This window comes from Rhineura floridana, chromosome 2, assembly GCF_030035675.1.
Source record: "Rhineura floridana isolate rRhiFlo1 chromosome 2, rRhiFlo1.hap2, whole genome shotgun sequence".
Taxonomy (NCBI): domain Eukaryota; kingdom Metazoa; phylum Chordata; class Lepidosauria; order Squamata; family Rhineuridae; genus Rhineura; species Rhineura floridana.
The window spans coordinates 84,401,701-84,427,615 of record NC_084481.1 but is presented as its reverse complement, the minus strand read 5'-3'; the positions used below and the strand labels follow the sequence as shown (position 1 = coordinate 84,427,615).

Here is a 25,915-nt window from a genome sequence, read left to right as displayed (position 1 = left end):
GCCGATTTACTACTAGTTTTTCTTCTTGACAGAAGGATGACAGAGCTGCCATCAATCTTTTGAGACCAATGGGTGTCTGTGAAAGGAGCAGTATATCATCTGCATATAACAGGCAGGCTCTCGGGTTAGAGGCTAGCATTGGAGGGTGAGATGATATAGATGAAAGTTTGGCCACTAGGGGGTTTATATAGATGTTGAATAGTAAGGGTGCTAAAATGCACCCCTGTTTAACACCCTTATAAGTAAAGATACGCTTCGTTAGATGGCCTTCGTTATTACACCGAATCTGCAGGGAAGTATTATGATAAAGGCCCTGTATCAAGATTAAAAGACGCCTATCAATTCCCAAGTTTTGCATTTTCACCCAGAGTCTAGATCTAGATATAGAATCAAAGGCCGCCTTTAAATCTACAAAGGCCGAATATAAAGCCTGGCCATTAGTTTTGCTGTATTTGGTAATAAGATGCTGAAGAACCAAAACATGGTCAGACGGCGATCGTCCTATGCGAAAACCTGCTTGTTCAGGTGCTAACAAATCGGTATGGTTAACCCAATCTAGTAATTTCCTATAGAGGTAAGTGGTGTATAGCTTACTAATTATATTAAGCAAACTTATCGGTCTATAGTTAGCAGGGTCCAGTCGAGAGCCTTTTTTGTATAATGGAATTATTATTGCAGCACCCCACCCTTGTGGTATAACCATGGAAGAGTTGATGTTAGTAAATAATGCAGCCAAGGTGGGGGCCCACCACTTTGCGTTTGCTTTAAAGACTTCGGGGGGTATATTGTCTGGCCCTGGTGCCTTATTTGGTTTGAGGGTAGCTATAAGATCTAGGACTTCAGTTGAAGTAACTGGAGGCCATACAGGGGGTTCTATATGGGAGTCCAGTTTGGAATCTTCCATAATATAATTTCCCTGGTAAAGAATGGTGTAATAGTTTTCCCAAATAGCTGGAGCAATGGCACGTTCTAATCGAAGATTGGATTTAGGCCAGTGTTGGGTTATTATACGCCAAAACATAGTCGAGTCTTTTAATTTGGAAGCCTGAAGGAGATTTTGCCACGATTGTCTTAGGGCAAGAATCTTCTTCCGCTTAATTAGCTGTTTAAATTTTTTCCTAGCTGTCTTAAATCTATGTAGATGTTCATGAGATCTATGCAAATTAAATGCTTGATGAAAATATTTTACTTGTGTTCTTGCTTCATAACATTCACTATCAAACCACAGGTTCGCCTTATTGGTAAACCTTCTCAGTGACTTCCTGGGGTCTGTTCTAATCAAATATTGAATTTTATTAATCAACTGGTATAAGTAATGGTAGCTTACAGAGCTATAGGCGGCTGTTATAAGTTGGTTTTTGATAGTCTGTAATTCAAAGGAGTTGAGACCTTCAGCGATCTTTTCCTGGAGTTTAGGAATCCACTTAATCCGCGCTGGGCGTATCTCAACATCCGTGGCAGCGAATGTTCGTTGTTCTAAAAAAGGGGATTTATTTGTACCATAGACATTTAAAGATATCGGAAAATGATCACTTTCAGGTCGTGCCAAGACTCTGCAGCATTTAATTTGAGCAAAAAGTTCCGGCGGGACAAAAATCATGTCTATAACAGATGCTCCCCTGGCCCCTAGACATGTTAGCTCTCCATCGAAGTCTCCCCTCATACGGCCGTTTAACAAGGATAGATTTAGTTTCACAGACATAAGCATTAGACACAAACCTGCATAATTTATGCCTCTATCCCTAGATTGTCTTACAGGGATTATTATAGGATCATCTATCGCCGGGGGTTCAAGATGATATTTACAATATAAGTCATTATCTGATGCACCCATTCTGGCATTAAAATCCCCGGCTAGGATTAAAATAGCTTTGGGGAAAGAGTCAATCAAGCTTAACAGATAAGATTCTAGTTTGGTAAATTGTTTTTTGGTAGAATTTTTTCTTTTGCTAGGGGGAATATATACATTTACTATTAAGTAGACAAAGGATGTAGATTTTAACAATATTGCCACAGCTAGATCCCGCAAGGGGGTTAAGGAGCAGATCACAGCATCAAATCTGGTAGTAACCAGAATACATAAACCTCCCTTATCTCTTCCCCCCCTATTGCTTCGCAGAGCTTCAAGGGAGAAGGCTGAGAATCCATCTAGGTATATTTCATCCCTAGCCCAAGTTTCCTGTATTAATAAAATATCATAGCTGGATAGGAAATCCTTAACAGTTGGCATTTGTATTTTGCTAGACCATCCAGCAATATTCCAAGAAACCAAGGAGAAGAACCACTTTACACTTGACGATCTTGGTCAATAACCTTGTAGGCGATAAGAGTTGGGATTAGATAAAGTCGTTGTCTTGGGTATGTCTAAGGAAACATTTTGTATAGATTGAGTATTAGTAGTCCTCCAGATGGAGGGCTGATCTTTATTTGTTTCAGTAGCATTCAGTTTAATGTTTTCATAAATTCTCACACCGGGGGTTACATTTGCCATTTGCGTTTTTAAAGTCTGTAAGAGAATTTCAAGTTTCGTGATTATTTCACTTTTAGCATCTGTCGATAAAGAGGAAAATGAGTCAAGTAGAAGAATCTCTTCCTGGAGGAATTTCCCATTTTCTAGAGGGCTTATAGCATTAAGACCATGATTCGAGTCCGAGGTACTGTAGAGTTGAGGATTTTGATGTTCTGCAGTATCAGAACTGTTAGTCAAAACAGGACTATATTTTGGTAGATCACGCGAAATCAAACATTGAGGTGGAGCACAATTTTTAAATACCCTAGATAATAAAAGATTGTGATTTAGAAGAATCTGTCTTCTTTTATAGATATTATTCGTTGTATTATCATCACATAATGTTATCAGGGCTCTAGCGGAAATGTAATTATTGAAGAGATATTCCACTGAGATGATCTGGTGGACATTTAAAAGCCCAGGGATTATATTATCCAAGGTGGCACATAAGTGATGTTTCCGTGCTTGTAGATTCAGCAGACCCCAAGGTTTTGGATAGTTTGTTATGGCTATCATGTTCCTGCTTCGAACTAGATTCCATCTATTTTGATTGATAGCTGGAAAGAAATTCGACATTTTCGATGGTTGAAAGATTTGATGCTGATTTATTGCATTTCTTGGAATAGGAGAACCCTCAGGGATCATAGCATTTGAATTAATCCTCAATGGAAGTTCTGTTTGGTTTAATTGAGGTGCCGGAAGTTGAACAGAAGTCCCTTTTTTAGATTTCTTCTTATACTTTCGCTTCCTCTTTTGCTTTTTAGTCATAGACTTTGGCGGATCCAAAAGTTTAAAAAGCTTATTATAATTCATGTTGTTTTTGCAGTGAGTTTTAGAGGTCTTCATATTTTTTGATTTCCTGATTTGTTTGCTTCTGGATGGCTTTTTAGATCTACATGATTTCTTATTTAAAGTCAATAATTGACAGTCTTGTTTTACCATAGTCTGTGTTATTTTCGTGGCTGTGGTTACTGTTGCATCGTCTTTATTTGTTTTCGCAACATTTTTTAGTAGGAGATTCGTTAAAGTTGTAAGTAAAGAGTTTGATTCCGCCACGAATTGCGCAATTTGGGTTAACATCAGAGTAGTTGTATGTGACCAGCTTTCGCTCAGCATAATCGACTTGCATTTTGGTATCTGAGAGATTTCTGTCTCCTGGTGAGGAATAAATTCAGCAGAGCAGCTCAAATTTATTGAGTTTTCACAGTCAGAAGATTCAAGGGCCGGCATCGAGAGCGAGCTGTTCTGAGTAGAGTCATCTAGCATGTTTTTGTCGAATATAAAATCAGCTAAGGATGTTTGAGCAATTTCTTGAGCTAAATTACAAGCTTCATCTTTTCCTGATAGTAAAGCACAGGGAGTAAGGGAAATTGACCAATTATGGCCAGGTGGAACAGCTGGAAGATCTGCCCTTGAAGTGTTTGCAGAATTAGCATCTTTCTTTAAGCAGCAAAAGTTTGTTATTTTCGACTGCTTTGTCCGTTTCGTTGGCGTTGAGCTTAGATTTAGATTATCAATTGGCGTAAGGCCCAGCTTTTTGTAGCTTTTTCTAGTAAGAACCATATTTCAATAGCCCTTAAACCAATGTTATCAGTTGTGTAAATAACAGCTGCTGTTCTGCTATCAGTAAAAATTCCACAAGGATAGATAACTAAATGTAAGTATACATATCCTTTCTCTTTTTCTTTTCTAACTATTTTCTTTTAAGATTTTTCGTTTTCGTTAGTATATTCTAAGGCTTGAAATTAGAGACACCATATAAGAGGAAGGTTTAACTTTAAAGTTTAAAAAGTCAATGAAAATCAATGGAAATCTCTATCTGCAGGAAACACCGATCTTGTTTGGAAGCTTGTTGCATTAAATAGGAAAAGGTTAATATGAGTCCTTGGCTTCAGAATAATGTTCTTCTTCAGTTCATATGCATAGATGGCCAAAAAGGTTTAAAATTTATGATAAAATTTGTGATAAAAAAGCTAAAATTAAAGATAAAATCAAAATATTCAGGAGAGTAGACTTACTGCAGACTGCTCACTGCGGCCATCTTTTTTCCTCCATCGGGGTACTTGATTATGCATATACTACATCTGTGCTGAAGGATCAGCAGCATTGGCTGCTGATTAGCTGCTGAGCCATATTCAGTGTCTTAACATATGTTTCCCAGGCTTTCCCTGATCATTACTTTGGACCCTGTCTTTTTGTCTTTAAAACTGCTGCTGTAATGGTATTACTCTGTATTTGTAATATTGTGTTTTTCCCCAGGTAGCATGCCATCATTGTGTTTTCAGTTGGGGTGTGTGTACATCTCTATAACTATAAAAAGTGGCATAGAAATGATCATAAGTAAACAAACATTTTCTGGGCAGTCAGTGCAGTCAGCAATGGCAACTTGTCCCGGTACATGCTGCCCAGATTAACAAAGAGTGCCATCCCAGTTTTGTGATGGTTTTTCTGAGGGTCATTTTTTGGTCTGACTGCACAAGCAACTCTAGGGTATTTGTTAGGGGTGTCAGAGAGGCAGCATGTGACCCAAGCTATCTTGGCATGTTGGAGAGGTACGGTTGTTGTACTGCATGTGTTCACATGACATCTAAGAGTTTCCCCATCGCAACTGCAAGAGATCCTGGAGCGCTGCACTTGGACCTTGTGGTTCCACCATTTGGGGCAGGAAAATGCTTGAGGCATTGATGTGCTTTGCAAGGAAGAACATTAGGGAATTTCCAGGGAGGGAGATCTGACCTGGCAATTGCTTTTGCTTCTCCTAAGATCAAGTAATTGTCCAGAAAAACTACTCTTTGATGTCACCCAATATAAGCACTAGATTAATTGTGAGATGCATTCACACTATTGGGTTAGCCCTGACATATGGTAGCAGACATCTAGAGCAAAATGCCCCATAAGAAAGTGAGAAATAGCAGTACTACTAAGGGCTAAACCAGACACACGCATATTTAATAAACATACTCACTATACTCACCAGTTTGGCTATAAACTGGGAGTGGGTTAACTTTTAAAACAAACAAAGAGATAGGAATAAAACCCTGCCTTACTCACCTGACTTTGTTGCTTTCCCCCCCTTAGCATGGCCCTAATACTATAAGTGAGCTGGCTGGTGGCAAGGTTTAAATCAGCAGGATGAACATAGGGTGGGTTTTGCCCCTGTCCTCATTTGTTCCTTTTAGTGATAAGTTTCCCTTTTTATCCCCGCTATATAACTGAACTGGTGAGCATGTTTTAATCAGTGTGTGTGTGTGTGTGTGTCTGGTTTGGTTCTGGATTCCTTAGTACGGTGTGTGCTCCAAAAACATTAGTTTGGTGCAAATCCTTGTGTATTGTAGAAGCAGACCTTGTGGTTACTTATCAATAGCTTTTGCAAAATATTCCAAGGTGTACCTATTGCTGTCCAAACCACATGTCTCTGATTGTGCAGGCTTTTCTCCAGTATGTTACATGTTTGATGTTGCAAGTTGGTTAGAAGCATCATTGATTACTTGTTCTGGCTTTGAGACCCCCTTTTTGTGTGTCCATTGTGCTGCTCCCAGTGAACCTGTCCAGATTCTCCTTAAAGAGATGCTGCTAATTAATGCATTTCTGTTCCTTCATAGGAGGAAATGGTGAAGCTGACAGAGAAATGTCTCAACAATGCCATTGAGAGTCCAGTGAGTGCCTCTGTGCGGCTGCCTCCAGACATCAAGAGCAATATTTTGAAGGCCCAGGCAGAGGCAGTGAACAAGGTAAGTGCGGTAATCCAGGTGTTTGCCATTGTGAGCAGTTAAAAAAAGAGTAAAAAACAGGCTTTTCTTTGAACAACTTAGATCTTGTTAATATTCCTTATACCTGGTATGGAAATGCTTTTGTGGCTCTAGTTTTTGGAAGACTGTGACTATCCTGAGGGTGAAACAAATCTGTGTCATCTATTGCCCTAATATGCATACACACTACAAACTTTCTGTGTGTGGCTCTCAAAGAATATAGATCGGTAAAGCTTTCCTTGGCTGCTTGAGGTTGATAATTAACATCCAGAAGTTCTCTGTGGACCTTTTCTTCAGCAAGCGGTAGCTGTAGTGTGAGAGAACCTTAATAACAAGGGCATCAGATTATGCTTCCGTATCATATGCACATATGGATACATCATCCCTTGGCCTTTCACTTCTTCCCCACATAGTAGTGCAGTATTTTTTCTTCTTTTCTGCTGCCTTCCATTCTAAAAGTATTGTAAAGTCCATTGTTTGAAAGATATTTGTAGACATAAAACATGTTGTTGCTTATTGTCTTGCATCTTATTTTCCCTCTTGTTTGTTTGCAGTTTCCTTACAAAATAAAATGTCCATTTGATCCTCTGGCTTTTACCTGAGCGTGCTTGCTTTGAGACAGAATGGTGTAATTATTGATAACAAATGGTATAGTTATTGATAACATAAAGACCTTACTTTATTAAAGAAATATTTTGATTGGAGCTGATGATGCATATTTGCTGTGGTTACAATATTAAAATAGTTTCCTGAAAATCAGATTGTTTAAACTACCAGTTCCCTCATAATATTTGAATCTTGTATGGTACTGATATTGCCGCATAAAAGGTTGTATTCTGTAATTCTCATTGCCAAAGCTGTATGTTAAATTGCACTCAGGACACTGTATTAATCAAGAACATCATCATCATCATCATTTTATTTGTATGCCGCCTTTCCACATAAAATTGTGCTCAAGGCGGCTTACAACAAGGTGAACAAAAATACATGTCAAAAACAATTGCAACATCATAGGAATCAGAGCCAGCTACACTTTCAGATCACATAATTACTGAATAAGAATAAGATCTACTGCTGGTGCACTCCTAAAACATAAGAAGAGCCTGCTGGATCAGGCCAGTGGCCCATCTAGTCCAGCATCCTGTTCTCTCAATGGCCAGCCAGATGCCCATGGAAAGCCCACAAGCAGGACCTGAGTGCAAAAGCATTCTTCCCCCCTACAGTTTCCAGCCTCCGACTATGGAGGCAGAGTGTAGCTATCATAGCTAGTAGCCTTAGACACCATTATGCATGAATTTGTCTGATCCTCTTTTAAAGCCATCCAAGCTGATAGTCATCACTGCCTCTGGGAGCGAGTCCCTTAGCTTAACTATGCCCTGTGTAAAGAAGTGCTTTCTTTTATCTGTTCTGAATCTTCCAGCATTCAGCTTCATTAGATGTCCACGAGTTCTAGTGAGAGAGGAAGAAAATCTTCTCCCTATCCACTCTTTCCATGCTACACATAATTTTATATACTTCTACCATGTCACCTCTTACACACCTTTTCTCTAAACCAAAAAGCCCAAATGCTGCAACCTTTCCTCATGGGGGATGTTATGTAAATTTGTATAAATGAGGAGAGATTGTCAACGGTCTGAGATGTTGTGTGCCAGTGTGTGCGTTTACCTAAGAAAGCAGGCTTTTACCCTGCATTGAGATCACTGAGACTTAAGACTTCATAAAATAAGGAAAGCTACTTTATTTATAGAATACATAGAACTAGGTATGCCTTTTCTATCTACTAACTAACTAAGTTGGAGGTGCAGCGCCCAGAAGTGGGAGTTGCCCTCGTGGCTCAGGAGAGAGAGCAAAGACAAAGATGTCTCCTCTCTCTCGGACAGTCGAAGAAAAGAAAGGAAAGGGCAGAAGGAGGAGGGGCAGGTAAGCTTTGCTAAGCATATCAGTCAAACGACGGAAGGAAGTCAGTCAGCATCACAGGTAAAGGTAGTCAAGCCTATCCATCTGGAGGACCCTAACTCTGTCTCTCTTCTGGAACATAAACAAAAGAACAAAACAAGAGTTGCTCTTGCCCCACTTCCCACAGGGGACCCACTCCATCCACTGGTTGCCCTTTTCTGAACCTTTTCCAACTCTACAATATCATTCTTGAGGTGAGGTGATCAGACCTGTACACAGCATTTCAAATGCAGTCATGCCATAGATTTGTACAACAGCATTATGATATCAGCAGTTTTATTTTCAGTACCTTTCCTAATAATCCCTAGCATGGAATTTGCCTTTTTCACAGCTGCCACACACTGGGTCAGCATCTTCATCGAGCTATCCATTATTATTATTATTATTATTATATTTATATTTATATTTATATTCTATCCTTCCTCCCAGCAGGAGCCCAGGGTGGCAAACAAAAGCACTAAAAACATTAAAACATCATAAAAACAAACTTTAAAACACATTAAAACAAAACATCTTCAAAAAGTTACTTAACAAAAGCTATTAAAACATCTTCTAAGATTAAAAATATTTTAAAAATTTGACATATTAAAAAGCAATTCCAACACAGATGCAGACTGGGATAGGTCTCAACTTAAAAGGTTTATTGCAAGGGGAAGGTCTTCAATATGCACTGAAGAGATAACAGAATAGCGCCTGTCTAATATTTAAGGGGAGGGAATTCCACAGGGTAGGTGCCACCACACTAAAGGTCCGTTTCCTATATTGTGCAGAACAGATCTGCTGATAAGATGGTATCTGCAGGAGGCCCTCACCTGCAGAGCGCAGTGATCGACTGGGCATATAAGGGATAAGATGGTCTTTCAGGTATCCTGGTCCCAAGCTGTATACGGCTTTGTACACCAAAATTAGAACCTTGAACTTGGCCTGGTAACAAATGGGCAGCCAGTGCAATTATTTCAGCAGTGGGGTGACATGTTGATGATACCCTGCCTCAGTGAGCAGTCCTGCTGCCGCATTTTGCACCAGCTGCAGCTTCTGGACCAACCTCAAGGGCAGCCCCACATAGAGCAGATTACAGTAATCCAGCCTGGAGGTTACCAATGCATGGACAACAGTGGTCAGGCTATCCCAGTCCAGAAACGGCCACAGCTGTCTTACCAGCTGAAGCTGGTAAAAGGCACTCCTAGCCACTGAGGTCACCTGGGCCCCTAGCGACAAAGATAGATCCAGGAGCACCCCCAGACTACAAATCTGCTTTTTCAGAGGGAGTACGTCTCCATCCAAAGCAGGCAACTGACCAATTACCCGAACTCGGGAACCACCAACCCACAGTTCCTCCATCTTGCTAGGATTCAGACTCAGTTTATTGGCCCTCAACCAGACCACCACTGAGTCCAGACAGCATTCAAGGGCTTGCATGGCCTCTCCCAATTCAGATGTTACAGAGAAATAGAGCTGGGTATCATCAGCATATTGCTGACACCTCATCCCAAATCTCTTGACAACTGCTCTCAAGGTCTTCATATAGATGTTAAACAGCATCGGGGACAAGATGGTACCCTGCGACACCCCACAGCACAACTGCCAGGGGGCTGAAAGACAGTCACCCAATGCTATTATCTGAGAATGACCTTGGAGATAGGATCAGAACCACTGTAAAACAGTGCCTCTGACACCCATCTCACCAAGTGAGCCCAGAAGGATACCATGGTTAATGGTATCAAAAGCCACTGAGAGATCAAGTAAGAATAACAAGGTTGCACTCCCCCTGGCCTTCTCCCAATAAAGGTCATCCATCAGGGCGACCAAGGCCGATTCAGTCCCATATCCAGGCCTGAACCCAGACTGGGATGGGTCAAGATAATCTGTTTCATCCAAGAGTACTTGCAATTGCTGTGCCACAGCCCTCTCAATCACCTTCCCTAAGACCAGTCGGTAGTTGTCACAAACCAATGGGTCCAGGGTGGGCTTTTTCAGGAGTGGTCGGATCACTACCTCTTTCAAGGTGGCTGGAACCACTCTCTCCTGCAATGATGTGTTGACCACACCCTAGATCCACTCAGTCAAACCCCCTTGGCAAGCTTTAATAAGCCAAGAAGGGCAAGGGTTGAGAGGACACATTGCTGGCCACATCGTTGCATCATCAGGCCGCATCAACTGAAACTGTTCCCAAGAAGTTACAGCAGACATTGCACTGTACACCTCATTGGGGACTACAGTAAATGTGGATGGGGCATCAAGACTGGTACAGAGGCAAGCAAGTTTACCCTCCACGTGCCTTGCAAATAATTCACACTGGGCCTCCAAAGAGTCTAAAAATCCTTTTTCTGGAATTGCTGTCAATAGACCCCTCACAATTCGGAAAAGCTCCACTGGAAGGCTACTTGAGGATGCGATGGAGGCAGAGAAGTAGGCCTTCGCCACCTTCACCGCGACACAGTAGGCACAGTTAAGATGTTTTACTAGTGCCCGATCAGCCTCACAGCACGTCTTTCGCCACTTGCGCTCTGGCCGCCGTCCAGCCTGTTTCATTGCCTTTAGCTCACTGGTGTACCAAGGTGCAAATCAGGCTCCACAATGCTGGAGAGGGCGCTCGGAGGCAACCGTGTCGAGAGCCCAACACGCCTCGCTGTTCTACAGCGTGTCAAGGACTTCAACAGAGTCACCTGCTCTATCTACTCTCCCAGGGCATTCAGGAATCCTGTGGATTCCATTAGTCTTCGGGGGTGGACCATCTTAATCTGTCCACACACACCCCCCACAGGGAAGGATCGGAGCCATAAGTCTAAACTTCACCAGGAAGTAGTGTGACCGTGACAATGGGGTGACATCCATCCCCGTATTTCCAGACCACTCCTTCCTCCATCTGGAGCAAAAGCCAAGTCAAGGGTGTGCCCTGCCCTGTGTGTTGGTCCAGTGACAACTGGAGACAACCCCATGGTCATCATGGAGGCCATGAAGTCCCGAGCCGGAACACTTGAGGCAGCTTCAGCATGGACACTGAAATCACCCAGCACTATCATTCTGGGCTCCTCCAACACCACAGCCAAGATGACCTCCGCCAGCTTGATCAGAGAAGCTGCTAGGCAGCAGGGTGGACAGTACACCAGCAACAACCCTAATTTCCTGTCTCCTTGGCCTGACACCAGGTGCAGACCCTCACAGCCAGCTCCGGGACAGAGTGGTTTCCCAATGACAGAGATGGAAGTTCTGTAAACTACAGCAACTCCCCCCCCGTTTCTGTAGCATGTGCTGGTGTTGCACCGAGCATCCAGGTGGGCAAAGCTGGGTCAGGTCAACTTCTCCCAGCTCACCCACCCAGGTCTCGGTAATGCACACCAACTTGGCACCTTTGTCCACAATCAAATCATGGATGAGAGTGGTCTTATTGTGTACCGATCTGGCATTAAACAACAACACACACAGGCCAATGGTCACAGCAGATGAGCAACAAGGAATCCCTCCATGAGAGGAGTGGCAGCAAGGAACAAGGCGCAAATAGCCTTGCTCTAATCTTCTATGGTAATTCAGCACATCCCCATGGCTATATTTCCCTCTACCCATGATCACTGAAATTGGGGTGGCATCACCCTTGTTTCTCTGTACTAAGACTCCTCCTAAACACCTGATATGGACCCAACATGAGCCCACCAACAAAACCTGCCTGAACCAATTATCCCAGTAGGCCTCTGCGAGAATTGGGAACAGTCACACCCATTCAAAAGTTTTCACACAGGGTCTATCTTCTCCCCCACCTGTTTCACACCCAGGGAGGGCCAGCCTTCTCCCAGTTACAGACTCTCACTCTGAAGGCATCTGGCGAATTTCTCCTATCATTCAGTTCACTGCACAGACTCTCAGTCTGTGCAGGAACTTACACATGCACCACATGCCCTCCCTACCACCAATCTCCTCTAGATTGGTTTAACAGAAAAATAATAAAACAATTTTTTAAAAAAGGTAATAGAAGGGGGTAGCGCCCTCACCTTCGGGACTTCCTAAGGGGCTCCCCAAGGGGCAACATCCCTTTGGTGTCACCCTTTAGGTGGCAGACCTGCCTCCCAAGGGCAGCTGGGCTTTATGCCTACTGACCCAGCCAGCAGCTGATGCAAAAGGCTGCAAGATTAACTGCAGCCTCTCTCTGGAGCCAGGGTCAGGCAGAGGGCCCCAGTCCTTGCAGCACTTATCAGGGACTTCAGCTGTCTCGAGGGACAGCAGCCCAAAGGACTGAGCAGCAAGCACCCAGATGCTCAGATACTCACTCCCAGGGCAGGTCTCGTTCCTGGTCAGTCGCTATCAGTTCAGGCCCCATGAGTGTATATGTGAAGTTAAAATTTTCTGGCCCAACATGCATCACTTTACACTTGCTCACATTAATTGCATTTGCCAGTTTACCGCCCATTCACTCAGTTTGGAGAGGTCCTTCTGGAGCTCTTTTTGTTTCAACAACCCTGAACAATTTAGTATCATCACCAAACGTGGCCACCTCACTGCTCACTGCTAAGTCTAGATCATTGATGAACAAGTTAAAAAATGCATACTAATCCTTAGGGAACTCCACTTTCTATAGCTGTCAATTGGGAGAACTGTCTGTTTATTCCTACTGTCTGCTTCCTGCTGTTTAAACTGTTCCTGATCCATAAGGGGACCTCTCTTCTCATTCCATGACTGCTAGGCTTACTCAGGAGTCTTTGGTGATGTACCTTGTTGAAAGTTTTTTGAAAGTCCAAGTATGCTATGACAACCACATCACCACAGTCTATATGATTGTTGACACTCTCAAAGAATTCCAATAGGTTAGTGAGACAAGACTTACCCTTGCAGAAGCCATGCTGGCTCTACTTCAGCAAAGCTTGTTACTCTATATGCTTGGTTATTTTATCTTTAACAATACTTTCTACTTTTTTTTCTATTATATAGAAATACCAAAGTGATACATATGAGCGCCCGTATACCGTCTTGGGGCTAAGCAGGCCACAAGCTACAGCCTGAATGGTTTTCCTGTCTCAGCATCCATTCGGTGCAGCTTGGCTCCCTGCAGGTTTTGGAGTTGTAGTTGGGTCTTTTTTATTAATCATGGCATTGGGAAATAGTTAAGGCTTGTATATGCCTGTTTTTAATGCAGCTATTTTGACTTTGCTGGGTTTTTGAAAAAGTATTTATTGCTTTTACTGTAGTGATGATAATTTAAATTTATATCCTGCCCTTCGCCCCAGGTTGGCAATCTATATTGTAAACCACGTTAGAAAGCCCTAATAAGACAAAAAGGTGGTTTTTAAATTTAAAATAAAATAGATATTGGAATACTTTGCCATGTAAAATGAGACTTTCTCAGTGTTGATCATTAAACTCTTTTCTGCTTCCTTTAAATGGTTACTATGCAACATGTCCTTGGTCTGTTGGAGGGGAAACTCCTTGCTTTTGCTCTGTAAAATTAATAGTTTCTGAAGCATTACCCTCCATGTTCTTTCTTTCAGGTCATGAGGGAGGATAATGTGTCTGGCAACAAGAACACTAACATTCAAGATGCTGCTGCCAGGTATAAGCACTGAAGGTGAACTGTGCTGAGGAGTTCTGCACTTTACTGGCAGCAAGAGCAGGTTGCTTCAGTTACTCTGTGAATCAAGAAGCCACATGGAAAAGGTTTCTGTACAATCAAAATTAGTTGGTTTTCAAACCACCAGAAGGATAATATTTCTCTTATTAGTGCTTAATTCACACATAACCTTGTTATTTGAATTCATTAACCCACTGAAGGTGTTAGCCCTTTAAAAAAAAAGAGATTACTTTTGCGTACTACTAGATTGGTAACTTGAGAGAGGAGGGTATCGCCAGCTAGACTACAGATCAAATACAAGTGTACAGGGGGTAAAGGAATTCCCATGGCTTAATGTCACTTCTTGGCCATCCTTCTGAAAGAGATAGAAAAGGAATTAGTTTCAGTGTACTGGTGTGTGATGTAAATGCCATGGGAACTGTTTTGGCTTCCAACAGGCTATGGATTTGCAATGATTTTTGTCTGCTAAATTGGCACTGGGTGCATAAGATGGAAGGATAAATGGAATTCTATGGTTCTCTAGTTATGCACAGCTCAAATGCAGAATTTTGTAGCCTGAGAATTTTAGTTTTAAAATGCTTCATTTCTAGCCCTTCAGGCTGTACAGATCAGCTTGAATGCATGTGGCAATTATGTAATGTGAATGTGACATTTTTATTTTATCCTGCATAGAAAGCTTTCTTATACCTGGTCAGATTATCTAGTCCCACATTACCTACTATAATTAGCAGCAGTTCTCCAGGGCCTCTGGCTGAGATACTTCTATTGTATTCTTCTAGCTGGAGATGGCAGTGATTAAGCCAGGAATTTTCTGCATCTGAAGCATGTGCTCTGCCACAGAGCTGTAGTTCCTCTCCTAAAGCTTTTTCCAGTAAGCTCAAGGCAGTACTCCATGATGCTCCTGCCCCTTTATTCACAGAACAATCTTCTGAAGCAGTTTTGTTATGTGCCTTCAAGTCGATTTCGACTTATGGCGACACTATGAATCAGTGACCTCCAAGAGCATCTGTCAGGAACCACCCTGTTCAGATCTTGTAAGTTCAGGTCTGTGGCTTCCTTTATGGAATCAATCCATCTCTTGTGTGGCCTTCCTCTTTTTCTACTCCCTTCTGTTTTTCCCAGCATTATTGTCTTTTGTAGTGAATCATGTCTTCTCATTATGTGTCCAAAGTATGATAACCTCAGTTTCATCATTTTAGCTTCTAGTGATAGTTCTGGTTTAATTTGTTCTATCACCCAATTATTTGTCTTTTTCGCAGTCCATGGTATGCGCAAGGCTCTCCACCACCACATTTGAGATGGTTTGATTTTTCTCTTATCTGCTTTTTTCACTGTTTTCACATCCCTACATTATACAGCCATGAGAGTGGCTGTATGCTATAGCCAGCGTGGCTTTTTAACATTCCGCAATGTTAAATTGAAAATACCCCCATGCCATTCTGATGCTTCCCATAAGCTCATTTCAAAACAAAACCTTACAATACTTAGAGTCCTGAACTCAGAAAGGCTTGCTTAACAACCCTCTCAATTTTCATGGTGATACACAAAACAGACAGAGAGAATAGAGAACTCAAAGTCTAAAAAGAGAGAAAAAAACCTCAAAGCCCTTTTGGACTTTTTTCTCTAAGAGTTCTTCTAATCTGTTGAAATTCATTAAAAATCAGCCATGTTCACAGAGTACCTGTAATCCTAATACTGACCTTGCCCAATACTCTGACCTTCATCTTCTACAGTTTAAAAGTTTAAAAAATGCCTGACTGAGTTTTAATTAAAGAAATTTTGGCTGGACCCCTATGGTAAGGTTGGGCATGCTCAGTAAGGACCAACTGTCAGTGTTCTAAAAGCCAGACTCCCAGCTGCTGGGCTTGCCTAATCAGGGGGCCACACCCACACCAGACTTTGATTTCACTTGAGACAGTCATGGCTTCCCTCAGAGAATCCTGGGAACTGTAGTTTGTGAAGGGTGCTGAGAGGAGACTCCTGTTCCACTGAGAGAGCTCCAGTGGCCAGAGTGGTTTAACAGTCAGCCACTCTGATTGAAAATCTGTGAGGGGAACAGGGCGTCTCCTAGCAACTCTCGCACCCTTCACTAACTACACTTCCCAGGATTCTTTGAGAGAAGCCATGACTGTCCAAAGTGAAATAAAGGCCTGGTGTGGATGTGGCCAGGGACAGCTTTGGTTGAAATTTGGGTGGGAGGCTACATATGCCTGCTGTAGAATAAAAAAGTGGGGGAAACGCTGAAAAGCAATCATACTGTTCACAATGTTTTCCTTTTGGAAAGGAAAGGGGCTTCCCTTCTGCCCAGTGCCCACCCACCCACCCAATCTCCTCCCCTTTCTCTCCCGTCCTTGCCCCTCCTCCAGGTAATGTTGGACTACGACCTGGGAGACCAGGGTTCGAATCCCCACACAACCATGAAGCTCACTGGGTGACCTTGGGCCAGTCACTGCCTTTCAGCCTCACAGGAAGGCATTGGTAAAACCACCTCTGAATACCATTTATCATGAAAACCCGATTCATAGCATCAACATAACTTGGGATCAACTTGAAGGCAGTCCATTTCCATTTTCAAACATGATTGCACGGAAACAAATCCCACTGAACTCAAAAAGTATGCAAATGGTCAAACCCACCCTCCCTTCTCCTCCCTCCTATCCCTTCCCTCTTGCCCCTTTCCTCTTGCCCCTTCCCTCCCGCCCCTTTCCTCTTGCCCCTTCCCTCCCGCCCCTTCCCTCCCGCCCCTTCCCTCCCCCTTCCTTTCCCCCTTCCTTTCCCCCTCACTCCCCATCCCTATCCCCTTCCAATCCCCTCCTTGCCCCTCCTCCCTCTCCCCTTCCTCCTCCCCATGGTCAGTTTTACTTATCTTAAGCGTGATTGCACGGAGGTTAATACCATTGAACTCTATAAGCATGCAAATGATCAAACCTGCCCTCCCTTCCCCCTCCCTTTGCTCCCCTCCAATACGCTCCCTCCCCCTCCTCCTCCCCTATGGCCAGTTTTTCCTATCCTAACCATGATTGCATAGGAGTAAATCCCATTGAATTCAATAAGCATGCAAATGATCAGACCTGCTTTTCCCCTCCTTCGTCTCTCCTCTCCCTTCCTCTTCCTTCTCCCCTGCCTACTCCAGCCCTCCCTCCCCCCCATCAGTTTTACCTATCTTAAGCATGATTGCACGGGACTAAATAGCACTGAATTCAATAAACATGCAAATGATCAAACCTGTCCTTCTCCTCCCCTCCCCCTCCTGCCTGCTCCCCTCCCAGTCCTCCCCTCTGCGTTTCCTCCTCTGCTGCTCCTCCCCTCCCCATCCTCTGTAGTCAGTTTCACCTATCCTAAGCGTCATTGCAGGGGAGTAATCCCACTGAACTCAATAAGCATGCAAATGATTCATCTATTCTCAGCAAACTTGAACAGGATCCCGTTTCATACTTCCTGGATTAAAAAGCAGGGAAATTCACTAATAGGCAAAAACCCTTGCGGTTTAAGGACGTACCTATAGCCTGCAGATATTTCTATCCAACTTTAAAAAGCAGGGAAATCGGGCAGCTTTAGCGAATGCACGAGGGGAGCAGGTGACCTGACCTCCTCTCTGAGATATTGTACTGCCCTACAAATTTGTCAAAATGCAAACACAATTTGGGTTGGTCTTTCATAGTCCAATCCACTTCCTGTGTAGCTTGGAAGAATTTTGTAACATGTGCCTCTGAGCATATGGTGAGTGGTGGCAACACCTGCAGTCAGCCCAAAGAATAGAAAGAAGACATGTGCTGTGCTGATCTTGTTTTAGCAGGGAGGCAGCAACAATATTCAGACAGTTGATATAGTTCAGATGGTCACTTTAAATATGTCTGATTTACTTTGCAATTTTAGTGAAGTTTCCTGTAGGAAATCATTTTCATTTGTTTCTATTTCTGTGAATATGTGATGTACAGCAACACTTTGCAAAATTAACACTAAAAAAACTCCAAACATAATTGTGGAATAATGGCACTGACTTCTGCAGAATAGTCTCCAGTGGACTTCAGGAGTGTCTCAATTTGCACAAGATAAAACAGTGGGAGGTGAAATATATTTTAGTAAAATTCTAGGTGTGCTCTATGTTTTTAATTGACCGTGCCCACCTTGCCTTAAATGAAGGGGTTTAAACATAGCAGGCTGAAAACATGCATCCTCTTTTTTCCAACAGCTAGAGTCATTACTGAAGTAGCAACATATTGTAATCAGTCTGATTTTACATCAAACCACAGTTTCAGATTCAACTGTTAATGCGCTCAAAATAGAAATAGAACATAACCTCCAATTTGAAACACAAAAGGCTGCCTTCACCATCATATGACATTGACCAATAAAAAGGCTTTGAAATTAATAAAAATAAATTTGTCACAGATTTTTAGGATGAATAATGAGGGAAATAAAATTTTCTAGTTTAGATTCTCTGTAGAAACATTAGTAACACAGGAAAGAAGCAAAGTAAGAAGAACACCAACAATCATACAAAAATATAATTCTCCATCTTTGGAGATGGCAGTTGTTGCCCCCACCCACTATATGCTCAGAGGCACGTTACCAAATTCTTCCAAGCTACACAGGAAGTGGATTGGACTGTGAAAGACCAACCCAAATTGTGTTTGCATTTTGACAAATTTGTAGGGCAGTACAATATCTCAGAGAGGAGTTCAGGTCTCCTGCTCCAATGGTGCATTCACTATAGCTGCCCAATTTCCCTGCTTTTTAAAGTTTGATAGAAATATCTGTGGGCTATATGTACGTTCTTAAACCGCAAGGATTTTTGCCTATTAGTGAATAGCGATTGGAAATACCATGGTCTCAATGATCCTGACTGTAGTGTTCAGTGATGCATCTTTGCATGCGAGGACTTTTTCTAGTTCTCTCATAGTTGCCCTCCCCAGTCCTAGACGCCTTCTGATTTCTTGACTATTGTCTCCATTTTGGTTAATGACTGTGCCGAGGTATTGATAATCCTTGACAAGTTCAAAGTCTTCTTTGTCAGCTTTAAAGTTACATAACTCTTCTGTTGTCATTACTTTAGTCTTCTTAACGTTCAGCTGTAGTCCTGCTTTTGTGCTTTTTTCTTTAACTTTCATCAGCATTTGTTTCAGATCATTACTGTTTTCTGGTAGCAGTATGGTATCGTCTGCATATCTTAAATTATTGATATTTCTCCCTCCAATTTTCACACCTCCTTCATCTTGGTCCAATCCCACATTCCATATGATATGTTCTGCATATAGATTAAACAAATAGGGTGATAAAATACACTCCTGTCTCACACCCTTTCCGATTGGGACCCAGTTGGTTTCTCCATATTCTGTCCTTACAGTAGCCTCTTGTCCAGAGTATAGGCTGCGCATCAGGACAATCAGATGCTTTGTCATCCCCATTTCTTTTAAAGCATTCCATAGTTTTTCATGATCTACACAACCAGAGGCTTTGCTGTAATCTATAAAGCACAGGGTGATTTTCTTCTGAAATTCCTTGCTCTGTTCCATTATCCAACGTATGTTTGCTATATGATCTCTGGTGCCTCTTCCCTTTCTAAATCTAACTTGAACATCTGGCATTTCTCACTCCATATATGGTAAGAGCCTTTGTTGCAGAATCTTGAGCATTATTTTACTTGCATGGGCAAGTAAAGGCAATAGTTCGATAATTACTGCATTCCCTGAGATCCCCTTTCTTTGGAATTGGGATGTACATCGAATGCTTCCAGTCTGTGGGCCATTGTTTTGTTTTCCATATGTGACTGGCCCAAGGCCGCACAGTAAGTTTCATTGCAAAAAAGAGATTTGAACTTGGTTCTCCATGGTCATAATCTAATACTGTTAACCTCTATAACTGTCTCACAGGTGTGCTCTCTGTTTCCTGCTAACCACATCTAAAAGAATAATAAAAATTAAGCAAAATATGTGGGTTCCTGGTATACCTCTCTCTATGAAGCTAACTCTATTTAATTTGCCCAGATTTACTTTTCTTTACCATAGAATATGGGATACCTTGGTTGTATTCAATGTGACGCTAAGCAGGTTGTTCCGTCAGTGCAAGGATTTTTCCTCATGCAACAGAACATTCTTCTCCTGTACACCCCCTAAATCAGTTTTGGGGGTTTTCCCAACCTTCCAGAGCCGATTTGGAGATGGTGCAGGGGGGAGGACAGGAAGGGGAATCCTGTTGTACTACCACTAATCCTTGAGCTAGTGCAGGAACCTAGTTGAATGCTACTCCTTGTGCAGAATTTTGCTGTGTTGAAATCCACAGTGTGCACAACCCTGGGCACATGACTGAAAATTGCCTACAATTTATGTATGCAGAGTGGGTGCCTAGCTGCCATGCATTTTTATTGTTAACATGAAGAACGTTCTGTGATGAACAGTGGCAAAGGAGCTCATAGTCAAACCTTTGGGTCTTCTTTGTTCAGGAACATTCTTCTGTCAGGAAAAGTTCAGAACAGCCCTCTGCGAACCCACAACCCCATGTTCCAGGAATCAAGAGAGGGCCTGAAAATGATGTCTGTCTCAAATCCCTTCATTCTGTAAGTCCTCTGGGAGGGAATATTTTTAGGGCAAGGAAACAGCATAAAGATTACATAGAGAATGAATTCTAGGAAAGAATAAAACAGCTCAGCACTTCAATGGGTCATTTAGTTATCCTAGTAATTTCCTGCGAGGTTAGTCATTTGGCTTTTCTGCCAGAAGCCCAGGAACAATTAGCTTGGCTTATTCACAATCCAAACAAGCAATACCAGAGGAACAGAACCCAACGTCTTAGCTCAGTGTTGATTTCAGGAAGTTGCTTCCTCTTGGGCTGCTTGCTAGAATGGATACCATGACTGTTTATTTAACTCTGTCAAAAGTGTTACCATCCTTATAACATGAAATTAATTACTAGAAATAATTTAAAAGCATTATAGATTGATTTGCATTTCATCACAGCCTCGCCAGCTATGGCACCCAGAATTCAGAACAGCCTCCTAAAAGAAAAAGAATTTAAGAAAAGCGATGGAGATGGTTTTTACTTCTGTGGCCTTTTTCAGGATAATATTTCTTTTTAATTCTATTGCATCTACTGCTTTAAAATTTGATTGTAACTACTACTTGCACATGCTGGTTTTTTGTTTATAAACTGTCTTTATTATAATTCATGTACAGAGATGGATACTTTTTTCTTTTAGAAAAAAAATCAAAATCTTAAATAAGGTTCATTAGTTTTCTTAAGAGGGCCAGTGTTACTTCAGCTGTAGTCTTGCACTACTTAGTAAAGAGCAATATCTAGAGATAAAAGACAGTGCTTGTGTGCTGCAGTGCATAAATTAGAATGGCTTCATTCCAGCTACATCACTGTTGACTTCCATGGAAACCAGCATGCTAATGAAGATTCTTTGTATCATTACTAATTGAGTTCTCTTGTACATTCACTGAATACTCTTCTCATGGCTTATGATTGAAATTACAATCAACTGTGCTTTGTCCCCTCATTTGCTCATTTTTGTTTCTAAACGATTATTTCTTTATTTAATAATTTGGACCGTGCTAAGTTTGCAAAATGCAAACCCCAACCCCTCCAGCCCTTTACTGAATGATACTAATTTTGTAGCCTGTAAACCCAAAGAACTGGCACATGTGAAATTTCACACTTGGTAGGAATAGGATCAAAAATCACTTGCTCATAAGAAGGAATGAAATGATTGAATCTGAGAGGGCTTAAAAATACAATACCAATTAAATCACCCTGGTTTCCTGTAAGTCTCTTAACAATCTCCTTCTGACCTCTGTATGTTAAATGGATCTGCGAAAGCATTGTTGCCACATAGATTGTCCTTTCTGTCAGTGTATGTGCCAGAGAGTGGGAAAAGCTTTTGGCATTCTTATCTAGCCATCACTTGGGACCATGGATTCCTGCAAAGGAGTATGAGCTGAATACTCTGGAGCAATATGTTTTTGTAGACATCTGCCCACAGCACAGTGCCTTTCAGGGGGCTTGCTAGAGGCAGCAGGTGCTGAGATGCTGTGGTTCACATGACAAATGAGTTCAAAGGCTGCCTTTGCTCCAGGCAATAATCTTTTATTTGCCTCCATAGTCATTTGTCATCTCTTCAAATTAAGTGTTTGTGGAAAGTAACGTTGTCTATTTTGTACATGCTATGCATGATGGTGGACATGTTTTCATCTTCCAGGAATGAATTAAATGAGGATAATGCTGCCTCTACCCCTGAAGATTCTTTGAGTCTCCCTAATCTGGCTCCTACAGAGGAAGCTGCTATTATAAAGGTATGTTGTGTCTTTGTGAGGACAGGTGGATTTTTCCCCATGAATCATTGACTATTACAGACCACAAGGCTAGAAGTTGCATACAAAACACTTAGTTGAGTGTCAAAACATATGCAGCAGCATTGTCTTTGGAAATGCAGTGTTTCCTGCTTTACCCACAGACTTTGGCTATGTTCTGGCACAACATAAACCATAATTTGATGTTATGTGCATGAACTGTATGCACTCCCCCTCCCTTCCATCTCCCCTTCAGGCACAGTCACAAAGTAATTCGATGCATCTCTTTCTGTTTTCAGCTAACCACAATTTATATTGTCTGAACTGGGACAGATTGTAGTAAGTGTGAAGTGTATTGAAACTCAGTTTCAAATGCTGATTAACAATCTTGATTTGTTTCAAAAAATCACAGTTAATGCTGACCGTAGGTCCTGATTCAAACATAACATAACAAATAGCAGTTTGCTGAAAACTGAAGCAGATGCTTCTGATCTCCTTCTCCTGCCTGTGCCAGAGTATGAGACTGGAGGTAGGAGGGCAAAAGACCTCATCAGAACCTAAAGAGAGCCTGCTAGATCAGACCAAATACCCGTCTAGTCCAGCATTCTGTTCTCAGTGGCAAACCAGATGCCTGTGGGAAGCCCAAAAGCAGTCCCTGAGTACAACAGCCCTCTTCCTACTGGTATACGGAGGCATTCTGCAGTGCCTCTGACAGTGGAATTAGAGCATAGCCATCATGGTTAGTAACCATTGATAGCCTTATCGTCCATGAATGTGTCTCATCCCCTTTTAAAGCCATTGGTGGCCACTACCTCTCAGGGGAGCAAATTCCACTGTGTGAAGTAGTACTTCGGTTTAGCATTATGTACAAACTGAGTCTGTGATTTAAAAGACCTGCATAAAAGTTGGAATACTCCAAATTGCAGAGCTTGCATATAGGAAATCTTTACATGTAGTTTAATCAGTCTATACAGATTCTGAATTTGGAGCAGCAACAGTGGGATTCTTCTACTACTGTGTTGTATTGATTGAATTACTTAATGAGGTAAATTTTTGTATACCAAACCATTGTATAAGAGGGAAAGGACTCTCTCAGAGGGAGCATTCATGAACGTCAACCCTACAGCTTTTTCAAAGTGGATGAGATAGTAGAAAAGCTTCAGCAGTTCTGCTTGGTTACAGATTGTAATTTAGTTAACTATTGTGTTTTGCAGAACTCTCCAGAGGACTTGGAGATTTTATTAGCATCACAGGCAGAGAATCTAATTGACTTTACAGAAGGCATGCCTCGGGTAAGAGTGAAAATTACCGTATATTCCGGCGTATAAGACGACTGGGCGTATAAGACGACCCCCAACTTTTCCAGTTAAAATATAGAGTTTGGGATATACTCACCGTATAAGACTACTCCTGCTTAATCAAACAAAAAGCAGAGCTTTGCTTAACTCAAAATTTCTTCTCCCTTTGATAACCACATCTACACAGGTTCCACCTCCATACTCAAAATGAAACTGAGCCTGGAAGTGTACAACAACCCCACACATACCTTGCTAATTCGATTATCAATGCCAGAATGTCTGTCTTATCGACTACTCTCCTGCTCCCCCCCCCCCCCACACACACACACACACCGGGCATCATGAAAGACCCAGTCCTGGGCTCAGAAAGAAAATAAATATCTGGTCCTCTTCAAAGTATTGATAAGCCTCTTGTTTTAATTGAAATAATAATTATAAATTCTTGTTCTTATCACTAATGGGAGTTAATTATCTTGCATATGCTGCTGTTGCTTCTATGGCTGTAACGGAGTGAGGTTAAAGATAAGTGAAATGCAAATAGAAAAAAAAAAAACAGAAGGCAGTAACACTTTCCTAAATGTAATACCATACCAACCACAACAAGATTCCTATAAGGCAAAAAACTAAGCATCTCACAACCAGTCAGGATTCCTAACCAAAAACCAAAAATATGATAAATGAAGAAATATTTATATAAGCATAACTATCAAATATATTTATTATTTACACAAACTGTAAAGATATTTATAGTGCAATCCTAAATTTATTGATTCAGAAGCAAGTCCCAGCGTATTCAATGGGGCTTACTCAAACAGGGACAGAAATGCAACCTCAAGTGATAAGCAACTTCATTCACACAACCCAAAATTCCGAATCATGCCACTTTACACTGTTTTGCAACTGTTTATACTTGTTTTTATGGTTATTGGATTTTAAATGGCTTTATTTCTTGTTGTGAGCTGCCTTGGTTTCCAACCCTACCTCACAGGGGTGTTGGAAAGACTCCATACACACACGCACACACTGCGGATGTATAAATACATACAGCCCATATAATAGTTTATTGTCAAACCAATTGGTCATTGCAGAAAAATCAGTATTAGTTTTTTAAAAATCAGTATTAGCTTCCTACAGAATAAAAACTGCAATACCTAAGTAAGCCCTGCCTACTTGCTTTAAAATAGGACGGGGGGGGCAGAAAGAGAACACAAACACAATTCTTTTTTACATTCACTCCAAAGTCCCATTGATTTTCAGCACATTCATAATTATGTCTACTCAAAAGTAATTCCTACTGAATTCAATAGGATTTACTCTGGACATATGGGATTAGCACTGTTTTTACCCCCCAAAGCAACTATTGGGAAGGTTTTCAAAACACTGCCCAGGACCTGACTCCTACACACAAGAGGGGGAAAAACTGAAATGTATATTTATTTATTATTTATTTATTTATTTTATTACATTTTTAGACCGCCCTATAGCAATAAGCTCCCAGGGCGGTGTACAGCATGATAAAACAGGTTAAAATACAAAAACACAATAAAACATAATTAAAAATTTTCAATTTTAAATTCAAATTTTAAAATTTTTAAAATGCCTGGGCGAAGAGGTAGGTCTTTACCTGGCGCCGAAAAGATAGCAAAGAAGGCGCCAGGCGTATCTCATCAGGGAGGGCGTTCCATAGTTCGGGGGCCACCACTGAGAAGGCCCTAGCTCTAGTTATCATTCTCCGTGCCTCCCTATGCGTTGGGACACGGAGAAGGGCCTTCGACGTCGAGCGCAGCGACCGGGTAGGTACATAGCGGGAGAGGCATTCCGCCAGGTATTGCGGTCCGATGCCGTTAAGGGCTTTATAGGTAAGAACCAACACTTTGAATCTGGCCCGGAAACATATTGGTAGCCAGTGCAGCTGGGCCAGGGCAGGTGTTATATGATCAAATTTTTTTGTCCCAGTAAGAACTCTGGCCGCAGCATTCTGCACCAGCTGAAGTTTCCGAACCGTCTTCAGAGGTAACCCTACGTAGAGTGCATTACAGTAGTCCAATCTAGAGGTTACCAGAGCATGGATAACTGTGGCAAGGTTCTCCCTATCCAGATAGGGTCGTAGTTGGGCTACCAGCCGAAGCTGGTAGAACGCATTCCGTGCCACCGAGGCTACTTGAGCCTCCAGTGACAGGAGCGGATCTAATAAGACCCCCAAACTACGGACCTGCTCCTTTAGGGGGAGTGTAACCCCATCTAGGGCAGGTTGGACATCAACCATCTGGGCAGAGAGCCCCCCCACCAACAGCATCTCAGTCTTGTCAGGATTGAGTCTCAGTTTATTAGCTCTCATCCAGTCCATTATCGCGGCCAGGCAGTGGTTTAGTACATTAACAGCCTCACCTGAAGAAGATGAAAAGGAGAAGTAGAGTTGCGTATCATCAGCATATTGCTGAAAACGCACTCCAAATCTCCTAATGACCTCGCCCAGCGGCTTCATATAGATATTAAAGAGCCTGGGGGACAGAACTGAACCCTGTGGGACCCCATATTGGAGTATCCAGGGACTCGAG

The 25,915-nt window shown here is 42.0% G+C and overlaps 1 protein-coding gene across 6 annotated transcripts in view; it reads left to right on the top strand.

Moving 5' to 3' along the window:
• Window positions 1-25,915, top strand: part of EPB41L5 (erythrocyte membrane protein band 4.1 like 5) — a 125,787-nt gene that overhangs the window by 86,034 nt on the left and 13,838 nt on the right. For 4 of the 6 annotated variants that reach the window (XM_061609182.1, XM_061609178.1, XM_061609179.1 and 1 more), the window contains exons 19-23: window positions 6,112-6,240; window positions 13,692-13,753; window positions 20,214-20,327; window positions 21,969-22,062; window positions 23,274-23,351. In XM_061609182.1, coding sequence (XP_061465166.1) covers window positions 6,112-6,240; window positions 13,692-13,753; window positions 20,214-20,327; window positions 21,969-22,062; window positions 23,274-23,351 — 477 coding nt within the window. The remainder of the gene's footprint in view (window positions 1-6,111; window positions 6,241-13,691; window positions 13,754-20,213; window positions 20,328-21,968; window positions 22,063-23,273; window positions 23,352-25,915) is intronic. The other 2 variants (XM_061609180.1, XM_061609181.1) reach the window with 2 other exon arrangements.